The 11935-nt window shown below is 22.5% G+C and overlaps 2 protein-coding genes across 2 annotated transcripts, besides 4 other annotated features; one reads left to right on the forward strand and one right to left on the reverse strand.

Moving 5' to 3' along the window:
• Positions 1 to 238: 238 nt before the first annotated feature.
• Positions 239 to 751, forward strand: PGAL8A_00377300 (fam-e protein, fragment; the record flags this gene model as incomplete). Its single annotated transcript, XM_028674415.1, has 1 exon — positions 239 to 751. One exon carries the CDS (start codon positions 239 to 241, stop codon positions 749 to 751), a length of 513 nt encoding a protein of 170 aa, XP_028530771.1.
• Positions 752 to 1827: 1076 nt separating this feature from the next.
• Positions 1828 to 2356: a repeat region.
• Positions 2357 to 2495: 139 nt separating this feature from the next.
• Positions 2496 to 3190: a repeat region.
• A 1225-nt stretch (positions 3191 to 4415) lies between these two features.
• Positions 4416 to 4843: a repeat region.
• Positions 4844 to 5215: 372 nt separating this feature from the next.
• Positions 5216 to 5619: a repeat region.
• Positions 5620 to 6712: 1093 nt separating this feature from the next.
• PGAL8A_00377400 (surface-associated interspersed protein (SURFIN)) lies at positions 6713 to 11766 on the reverse strand (the record flags this gene model as incomplete). The annotated part of the gene is made up of 2 exons (XM_028674416.1): positions 6713 to 9301; positions 9409 to 11766. The coding sequence occupies 2 exons, from the start codon at positions 11764 to 11766 to the stop codon at positions 6713 to 6715; spliced, it is 4947 nt and encodes a 1648-aa protein (XP_028530772.1).
• Positions 11767 to 11935: the final 169 nt, after the last annotated feature.

The raw sequence follows: 11935 nt of genomic DNA on the forward strand, positions 1-11935 counted from the left end.
CTTTCGAAAAAGATAAAGATAAAAAAAAAAATAAAAAAAAAAAAAGATTAAATTTATTTTTTTTAGAGAAGAAAAAAAAATCAGAGAGAGATTTTTTTTTAAGAAGATAATGATATTTTTGTAAAGATCTTCTAGGATAATTATTCTTTCAGACAATAATCAAGATGGTATTGTGTTTCTGTATGAATATAATGTAAATTATGATCCATATCCAACTAAAACATATTTATGCCGTCTTATGAGTATTAACCAAACGATAGCATTATGCGAATCTCTTGATATATATTATATAGATAATAAACTTTCTTTTAGTTCTTATGATGTTATTAATGAAAAAAATGATCTACCTTTGAAACATTTAAAAAACCCCAATCATAAAATTATTAAATCAAAATATAAGGATTTATTTATTAAAGAACATTCCTGTCATCATATAAAAACAAAATACATTTCACATCATAGTTGCATGTATGCCATATGTGAAAAAAAAAATGAAGATTATATGTTGTGTTCTGATGCTAATTATAGTGGAAAATTAATATTTTTGCATGACTGGAATCCAATAAATAGAAAATTTATATATCTTCCAGAAAGTTGCTTAAAAATAGATTCTAATTTCGTATGTAATACATATTTTTGCGAAATCAATGCTAAAGATGAATTTTTTCCATGTGAATATAAAGAAATTAGTTTTTTTTTTTTTTTTTTTTTTTTCTTCATTTCTTCTCTTAATTCTTCTTCAACATCATAATTTTCATCTTCTTCATCTGAAGATAAAAACTGCATAGTTAATATATTAGCCATTTTTTAAAATAAAATTAAAAACCCCATCTAATAATTTTTTTTTTTTTTTTTTTTTTTTATCTATCAAAATAAATTAAAAAGAAATAAGAGTTGAACTATTCAAAGAATTCAAAATAAATATTATAAATTGCTATAAATATATATATATATATATGTATTATACATGCTAAAATATACACACAAATATCATTTAAAACGTTAAATTTTATTATATAATTTAATTATTAGTGTAACACTAGATTTTTTTTTTCTTAATAACATTATTGTTTGAATTATCTTCAATTTAAATGTAATATATTCATCTTTATAATAGCAACAAAATAAAAAAAAAAAAAAAAAAAAAAATTCATGTATAGTTCCCTTCACTAATTTAATTAATTTAAATTTAATTTTAATTCTGCAAACAAGTAAAATTTATATATGTAACCTACTTCAATGAATATTTATTTTTAAGAAATATTTATTTACTTTAACCAAAATCCTATACTTTTACTAAAAATTTAAATTCTTATTAATTATCGATATTTAATTAAACATACCTTATTTATGAAGTTATGAACAATATTTAGAATTTCGTGCCTTTTTTTTAATAGAAATGAGTAATTATTAGAACACAAAATTAACTTACATAAATAAAAAAAACATGAAAATTTAATTAGTGTAAGTATAACATTTTCTTTTTCAAATAATAATCAAAATTAATTCTCAAAAATTATATGGATCATAAAAATTAAATTTTAATAACCTATAATTATTCATGAATTCTCAAAACTAATTATTTCTCCTTCAAAAAAAAAAAATTTACAAAAAAAAGTTGACTAATTTTTTTTTTTTTTATCTAATGCTTGTATGGATAATTATTATTCTAAAAAAGGTTAATAATGTCCATTATTAACCAATTATATAATCAATATGTATAAAACTTAATTATAGTATATATATTTTCTTAAAATAGTTAAAATTAATAAAATGCATTATACATAGTTTTTATTATTTTGTATGTTTAATACTTGATTTATGATTTTTATATTTCTTATTGAATGACTTGTGGCTAATTAATTGACTGTTCGATAACTTTGCTAGAGTGCTAAACAAATAAATTGGTAAAGTGCATGTAGAGTTGCCTCTACGGATTTAATGAATTTAAATATAATTTTAATGTTGTAAGCCAGTAAAGCGTGTTATATATGGTCTACTTCATTGATCATTTATTAGGTTTTAAGAGGTACTTATTTAATTTAAAAAGAATTGCATTATTCTTATTAAAGACATAAATTCTCATTAATTATTTATTTGTACTTATATATATTTTTAATTATAATGTTACAAATAATGTTTAACACTTAATTACATTTTATTAAAATTAACAAACGTACACAATATAATACAAATTAAAATTATATAAGTAGTAAACACATGAAAATTTTATTATAATTCTTTTCTTAAATTATCTCTTTAAAATTCATAATATAAATTCCATACAAAAGAAACTCTTTTGTCAAAAAGAAAAAAAATACTCATATATTTTTTTTTTGTTTTTCTTTTTATCTTTTCAACCTTTTTTTTTTTATCTAACGCTTGTATGGTTATTTATTTTCCATATAGCCATCACGTTTTATCCTCAAAAAGGTTCATAATCCTTTTTATTAATCATTCTGCTATAATATTGAATAGATTAATAAAGTGCATGTTGGTTAATAATAGGCTTTATTATCCTTTTTGGAAAATAAAAGGATTAATTAAATGAAGAATACGAAGTTGGTCATGCACACACAAAAAAAAAAAAAATCATGATCAATTATTTTTTGTTTGTAATTTTTTTTAAAAAAAAGTACAAAGACCGTCAGGAAAAAATTTTGATAAAAAAAAATCAATAGGAAAAAGATTTGTTAGCATTAAATAAAAAAAAATATTTTTTTTTTGGGAATGAAATATGATTTTGCTGAATTCTATAAAAGAAAATTTTATACATATAACAATAAAATTTTCATGTAATTAATATTTATATAATTTTTTTTTGTATTGTCAATAATTATTTATGTTTGTTAATTCAACAGTAATATATATAAATTGCTGAATGTAACTCATAATAATTAAACAAGTAATTTACAATTAAATAATAATCATTGTTCAATAAGGATTTAAATTTTTTTATAAAAATAAGGATTTTTATTAAAGTAAATAAATGCCTATTGAAATCAAAGAATGATGAACGAAGTAGAGCACATAATTAAGAATAACTCGTTCAAAGCATATAAAAGTATATATAAATACACCAAAATCGTAGAGGCACCTCTACATGCTCTTTATTAATTTGTTTGTTCAGTACTAGAGTAAAGTCACCGAACACCCAGTTAACAAAATAAGACTGAACAAACAAATTAATAAAGAGCTTGTAGAGTTGTCTCTACGGTTTTGATTTATTTGTATATGTTTTTAAATGCTTTGAAAGAATGATCCTTAATTATGCAATCTATTTCATTCAGCATTCTTTAATTTCAATAGGCATTTATTTACTTTAACAAAAATCTTTATTTTTATTAAAAATTTATATCCTTATTGATTATTGATTATTAATTGAAGGTATATTACTTATTTCTTTGTTATGATTTATGTCCAGCAATTTAAAAATATTATTGTTGAATTAACAAACATAAACAATTAGAGACAATACAAGAACAATTATATATCTATTAATTACATGAAAATTTTATTGTTATATGTATAAAATTTTCTCTTACAAAATTAAAAAAATCTTTTTTTTTTTTTTTTTTTTTTTTTATCGTATTCTTATTGGTAAAAAATCTTTTTCCAATTGATTTTTTTTTTATCAATTTTTTTTTCCTGATGATCTTTGTATTTTTTTTTTTACAAAAATACAAACAAAAAAAAATTGATCATTTTTTTCTTTTTTTTGTGTGCGCATGACCAACTACGTATTCTTCATATAACTAATCCTTTTATTTTCCAAGAAGGTTAATAACGCCTTTTATTAATCACATATATATTCACCTAAATATTTTACAAAAGACGTTTGTTGTATTATTTATAGACCAATTAATTAAAAATGAAATTGATTTGAGAATGATTGAATTAATATGAAATTACTAAACATAAAACAATGATACATTGAAAAGCAAAAAGGAAAGGAAAAAGAAAAATACCTCAATAGTAAATCAAAAGAATTTGTAAGAAAAAGAAATAGAGTTAATAACATATTTAAAGATAGATAGTTAAATAAAACAACAGAGCAATAAGAACATATAGATGAAATAAGAAAAAGAGAATCATCTTTTAATACATTACAAAGATATAAAAATAATAAAAGGTTTTAGGTAAATGTAAAAAAGATAGTTTAAATTAACGGAATGAAGATACTTGTTTTTTTTAGACACATGGTTAACAAAAGGGATTAAACTTATAGAGAATTAAAGGTATCAGTTGTATGAAAAATAAATAGTTAGTCATTCAAGCGTTAAAGAAAAAAAAAAAAATTAATTTTTTTTTTTTGTTTTTGTAAATTTAAAATATAAATATAAAAATACATTTTGTTTTTATTGTAAAATGATTTTTGTTCAAAAAATAAGAATTGTTGGCAGAAGGTTTTTTGTAGTATGATTTGTTTAAATTTATATAAGAAAATTTTATATTTATGATAATAAAATTTTCATGTATTGTAGTATTTATATATAATTTATTCTATGTTTTGTTAATTATTTATGTTTATTAATTTGAGAGGAATATATTTGAATTTCTAAAAACTATTCGTGCTATTATAAATAAAATATATATAACGAAAATAAATAACTAATGATTTAAATTTTTAATAAAAATATAAGATTTTTATTAAGGTAAATAAATGTCTCTTAATAACTGCAAATGCTCAATGAAATAGGCTATTCATATGTAAAAAATTTACCTGTTTATAGCACTAAAATCATACATAAATTCATTAAATTAGTATAATTCTACATACACTTTATTAATTTTTTTGTTCAATATTCTAACAAAGTCAGTGAATAGTAAATCAATAAATGAAGATTTTCGTAAAAAATTTTATAAAAAAATATTATATATGCAATTTCATTTTTAAAAAAGAAATAATTTTATTTTTATAATTTGTTTTTGGGAGATGTGTAAACGTAACAATTTTTAATAGTTTTGTGTGGAAACTACTAAGTATGTCAAAAACTGTGAATTTAATAATAGATGTGTGGTTAAAAATGGGAATTATTAATTTTTATTGAGAATTAAAATATCTAACTGTTTGGAAAATATGAAGTTAGACATGCAAGTACTAGATAAATAAAAAAAAATTTTTTATGGTTGGGAAAAAATAATGTTCGAAAGAAATGAAAAATAATTTATTTTTGAGAGAGTTTCTTTGCAATTAGTTTTTATTTTTAGTTTCTTTTTTATGAATAAATTTTACATACATAATAATAAAATATACATTTTTGTAGTATCTATATAATTTAATTGCATCTAATTAATTATTTATGTTAGCTAACATGGAATCAACAGACTTGAGTTGCTTAAAATTATTCACAACATTATGAGTTAAAATATATTTTGTTAAGATCTATATTGCATAAGTATTTGGATTCTTAAATAAGGATATTTCTTAAAGTAAACAAATGTTTATTGAAAATAAAGAATGCTCAGCAAAGTAGACTACACAAATACAGTTATTTTATAGCATTTAAAATTATTCATAAATTCATTATATTAGTAGAAATAATTTTACATGCTCTTTATTAAAATGTTTATCTAGTGCTCTAGCAAAACCACCGAATAGGTAGTTAACGATCCAATGCATTAAATTTATTATAAATTGATATTTATATAATAAGTATATAATAACTTACATAAACTACTTTAACAATAAAATGAATAAGTACATATCACTTTGCATACTCAATTAATTTGATTATCTAAATCACTATAAATTACATTAAATAGATAATTAATAAATCACATCATTGAATGGAGTATTAAAGAATCATCACGTTAAAAAAAATCTAATATATTATATTTATTTTTTTTTGTGTGTATTTAAAATCATAAAAAATAGTATTTTATTTTTTTTGAGTTTCATAATCCTAAAAACTACAGAATTTTATTAAAAAAAAGTGATGATATTTTTATTTTTTAATAGAAAAAAAATTTCTTTTAATAAAAAAAAAATAATTTTTCTTTTTCGTAAGGCGATGTATATTTTTTTTTTTTTGCATTAAAACTTAAAAAATATAATTTTAAATATTACATTTATATGGAACAAATAAACCTAAATAATAAATAAAAGAGCTAAAATTTAATATTAATGTAAATAAATGAATTATGTAATAATTTATTTTATTCTTAATAAAATAAGCATGGCTAATTTCTACATGTTTTTTATTAATTTGTTTGCTTAATACTAAGAAAGTTAATGAACAAGAAATTAACAAATCAATATTATAATGAAATCTTTGAATGACAATTAATAAATCAATAACTGAACATTTAGAAATATTTAAATTTATTTATAAAAAAATATTCAAGAAGATAGATAATAAAATTTATTGATAATTTCTAGAATTATTCTTATTGTTTCACGCACTTTTTCAGTCTGTTAATTTATATTTTTTTTTTTTTTTATTTCATGCTTTATTTATAAATTTTTATTATTGTTTTCTGTCAACTCTTTACGAATATCTCCATATTGTTTTTTCCATATCATTTCATGACTTTCTAACGTTGGGTTTCTTGTTATATTTTCGTTCACTTTTATTAATATTTCTTTATTTATTTCCTTCATATATTTCTTTTCATTATTTTTCATTTGTAACGCTAATTCTGCAATTCAATTTTGATTTTATCATTCTTCTATTTCCTCTTTTTTTTTCTTCAATATATAATTTCAACTTCATTTATCTCCTATATTTTCCAATATTTTTGCTTCTTCATCAAAATTTTCTTGTATTCTTAACCCTTTCATAATTGTTTTAAAAAATTCATCCTTTTCTTTTTCCCATTCTACATTTTTACATTCCTCTAGTACCATCATATGTATTTCTATTAACACTTTTTGTGTCAACTTTTTCTTTTTACTACATTTCTCTATTTCTTCATTACCTTCTTGTTGTAACTTATTTATATTTCCATGAATTTCCTTCACTTTTTTCTTATTTCTTTTAGTTAATTCTTCCTTACATTCTTCTTCATTTTCATATTCGGCTAATAAATCATTAAACCATTTCTCCTCACTATGCTCTATAAACCATGCTCTTTGTTTTTTTAGCCATTGTCTCCATATTTTTTTCTGTTTCTCTAGCATAGGATTTTTTCCTACTTCTATATCTTCAATTTCTGACTCATTTATTATTTCTTTAAATTTTTCTTGTTCTTGTATCCATTCTTTTTTCAAATTAATAAACCATTCTTCTTTTTTCCATTTCTTTAACATACTTTTATTTCTTTCTACCCATTTTTTCCATAGAAGTTTTTGTTTCTCTATCATTATTGTACTAATCTCTTCTTCCCCATTACTCATTCTTACTAAATCATTTTCCATTATTTTTGGATATTTTCCTTTATCTTCTTCTATAAATTCTTCTAAACAGGCTTCTAAAAACTTTCCTCTATTCAACATCCACTCCTCTTTTTTACATTCCTCTAATACAATCATGTGCATTTCTATTATAGTCTTCCACTTTAATTTTTTTTTCATCATTATGGAATTAATCCTTTCATCTGTATCTTCTAGATGAGTCTTTTCATATTTTTTCACTTCTTCTTTTACTTTTCTATTAATCTCTACTATTGGCTCAAATCTTTCTATATTTTCCTTTTTCTTTTCTATATTATTTTTAGTAATTTCACTTCTATATTCATTCTCTTTACTTTCAACATCATCAACCAATTTTGTAAACCATTCTTCTTTGTTATCATTTTCTATCCACTTTTTACGAATATCTTCCCAATGTTTTTTCCATATAATATATTGCCTTTCTAAAGCAATATTTGTTTTTCTCTCTTCATTTTTTTTTTCCAACATTTTTTTATTTAATTCTTCTATATATTTCTGTTCATTATCTTTCCATTCCAGAATTAACTCTACAAACCATTTTTCTCTTTTCCATTTTTCTATATCCTCTTTTTTTTTCTCTAATATAGAATTCCAACTTCTTTCTTCCTCTATTTTTTTTAATATATTTTCCAACTCATCTAAATTTCTTTGTATTTCTAATCCTTCTATGTTTGTTTTAAACAATTCATCTTTTTCCCTTTCCAATTCTTCCTTTTTACATTCCTCTAATACCATCATATATATATCTATTAACATTTTTTTTGTTAAATTTTTCTTCATTTCATATTTATCTATTTCATCATTTTTTTCATTCTCTTGTTTTTTTACACTTATTTTTTCAATTTTTTCTTCCATTATATTTTTATAAATTCCAACCTTTTCATATTCTTCCAATAACTTCATAAACCAATCCTGCCTTTTATATTCATTTGAATATTCTCTTTGTTTTTCTAGCCATTTCCTCCATGATTTTTTCTTTTTGTCTAACATTAGATTACTTTTTTCTTCCACTGTTAAATTTTCAATTTCATATTCTTCTATATATTCTAAAAGTTTTTCTTCTTCATTCTTCCATTCTTTTTTTAAATTAATGAACCATTCTTCTTTTTTCCATTTCTCTGGAATACTACTATTTTTTTCTGTCACTACTGTACTATTTTCTTCTTCTCTTTTCTTCAATAAATTAATGCCATACTCTTTTAAATATATAGTTTTTTCGTCCATTTCAAAAACTTCTATGCAAATTTTTAGAAATTCATTTTTGATCAATTCCCATTCTTCTTTTTTACACTCTAGTAATGCTATAACATGTGTATCCGCCCATGTATTACAATTGCACACTTCACCCATGATTGACATTTTATTGTCTGAATTTTTAATTTCCCCTTCATATGTAGGTTTTTTAGTTTTTACATTTATTTCATTTGTTCCTTCCTCTTTTAATGTATTATTCCTGGAATAACCTACAACATGAACGGCATTTTTTTCTAATCCATTTTTAATTAATTTTTTTTTTCTATTTTTATTTGTAGATTTATTCATATCCAATTCATCTTCTTCAATTTCATTTTTAAGATCATCCCTATTTAATTTTTTTTCTTCTATTGAAAACTCATTTTTTTGCTTCGATACTTCTTGTACAACTTCATGTACGCGTTCATCTCCACTTACCATGTATATTTCTTTCCATTCCTTTGATTTATTCATCTGTCTATGTTTTAAATTTCTTTCACTTTCAAAATTAATTTCACACACTGGAATTTGTTTTTCGTTGTGCAACAACGAATATTTACCTTTATTTATCGTTTCACTATCTATATCATTTAAAGACATTAATAACGGTTCCTTTGAAATTTTCTTCATCTTTTTTCTTACTTTTTTTTTCTTTGATTTACGATTGCGAAACCAGGATCCAATAAAAGTGTACTATAATTCAAATTAAAAATTATGCAATTATAAAAAATTTTTTATTTAAGTTATAAAAATTTTAAATATATATGTTTTTGCATTTTTAATTATTAATTTTATCTTACTTTACAGAGAAGAATTAAAAAGAAAATAATTCCCAAAATGAATATACCTACTGGAACGATTGTTATTAATATATTTCCTGTAGGATTAACTGTAGGTGTAACTTCAGTACTGTTATTCAATGGGTTTTGTGTAGTAGAATTATTTGAAACAGTCACACTCGAAGAATCTACATTTACATTATTTTTTAATGCACTACTATGAGTCATATTTACAGGTGAAATTACCTTATCCTGTATAATAGAGGCAGGTGTATTCTGAGAGTTTCGTGCTGGGGGATTTCCTGTAACCCATAATGATATATTACCATTTTTTTTAGGAAATTTAGTTACACTATTAGATGCGTTGAAATTTGAAGATTCTAAAGATTTAGGTAATGTTGTATAAGAATTACTATTAGATATAGATGAAAATCTAGTAATGTCTGTAGAAGATTTACTCCTAATAGTAGGATGAATAGTGTCATCTTTTGCAGTGGACATTGAATTATTTGTAGATACTACTGCGCTATTTAATATAGGTTTAGTCATATGAGTTATAGAAATATTTGAGGAAGATGAATTTGAATCTATAGAAGACATTGTTGAAAGGGGAAATACTCTCGTAGGAGAAGATGAAGACCCATTTGTCATAGATGTAGTATTATCAGTTAAGGGATGAACGGTGATAGTAGGGGGTGTATTTATATCATCTGGAGGAGACGCAGAATCATTCACGGAAGGTGTAGTTCTAATAGTAGGTGTAGGTACAGTCATAGGAGGCGTAGAGCTATGTTGAATAGGTGTAATTCTACTGGTAAGAGAAGGCTCAATTTCAGAAGATGAGGGTGTAGGAATTGTAGTATTTGTAGAATTTTTAGTAATAACTGAAGAATGAGCATCATTAACTGTTAAATAAGATGTAGAATCATATGTAGATGGTGGAGTTACAATTGTAGGAGAAATGGAATAACTATTTGTATTAGATGAAGATTGATTTACAGAAATGGATGTACTACCATTTACATTAGGTCCAACTATATTTGCAGAAGGTAAAAGTTGATACTCATTTGTTAAAAGAGGTGCACTACCAGTTGGGGTCTCAACACTCATTAAATGTTTAGAGTTATCTTCTGAAGAATATGAATTACTACTTGCAGAAGAGGTATTACCACCTACAGGAGAATTTGAAACTGATGGTTCAGTTGCATACAAGTTAGATCCAGGAGTAGTACCTGAAATTAAAAAATTAGGTTGTGTTGTAACTTCTGAAGAAGTTGCGGTTATAGCTTGTAGTGTAGATTGGTCATCTGCTTTTGATGGCTTTAAAGTAATACTTATAGGTGTATTTGTAGTTGTATTATTATTTATACTACTAAATGTACCTGTATTATTATCTATTGAATTCGTTGCAGCAACATTATATGGAATATTGGAAATTCCATTTGTAGATTGTAACTTATCTGGTAATGGAGTTGCAACACCTGAAGTTTGATTAGATCCACTAATATTGTTATCTGAATGAACCCATGCTAAATCATATGATTTAGTTAATTTTTCTTTATCTTTAATTTTATATATTAATGCTGTCATATTACATTGATTACTTGTCAGATCTAATGTATAACCTTCCAAAGCATTACTAAAAGTATTCCATGTATTAATAGAATCCTGTCTATAAATCTCTTCGGAACGAATTTCATTGTTCATCATATTAACAAATAGCTTCCCTCTCTTATATATATACATACTCCACTTTGCACAATTAAGTTCAGTTTTATTTTCATTATATGCATTGAAATAGTAATCAGATATATCATAAGTAACATTGTGAAACTTAATCTGTCTTTGCTCAATAATTTGATTTTTATTATTAAAATAAATATCTTCATTGAGTTGATTGTATGTTAATGATGTTTTTATTGGTAGATCTTTATTTTCATAAGGGCTAGTGCAGTTATTATTTTTATTCAAAAGAGGACAATAATGAAATTTTCCAATATTGCATGCTGAATTTGTTTTTTTAAGTATATGTGCTTCAAAAGAATTTTGTTTATTATTCCAATCTTCAACGAGGCATGAGATATTATAATTTTCTTTTTTACTTAATAGCAAATTAACATAATCCATCCCTCTCCAATCTATGTATGTGGATACCTTTTCACATTTTTTTGTGGAATTAGTAATTTTATTATCTTGAAGATAAAATTCAAATTCATTATAAGTATCATTCATAAATGTTTGAATTTCTGTCTTGAGAGGAGTTGTATCATCGGATAAATTAGCAATGCTTTCTGTTGCATTTATTTGATTTGACATGCAGGGAATTTCTTCTGATTGTGATAATAATCTTGCATTTTTTGAGGTAGAGTTTTTTCTCATGATTACTATATCACAACTAGGTTTTCTTAAAATATTCTGTAATAACATTTAAAAATTGATTTATTAAAAAAAATAAATTTTCATATCAATAACATATAAAAGCAAAAATTTGAAGAAGAGAAAAAGGTAATATATATAATAAACATTTATATTACATTTAAATTTTATC

The sequence above is a fragment of the Plasmodium gallinaceum genome (genome assembly GCF_900005855.1).
Source record: "Plasmodium gallinaceum strain 8A genome assembly, contig: PGAL8A_v1_104, whole genome shotgun sequence".
NCBI lineage: Eukaryota > Apicomplexa > Aconoidasida > Haemosporida > Plasmodiidae > Plasmodium > Plasmodium gallinaceum.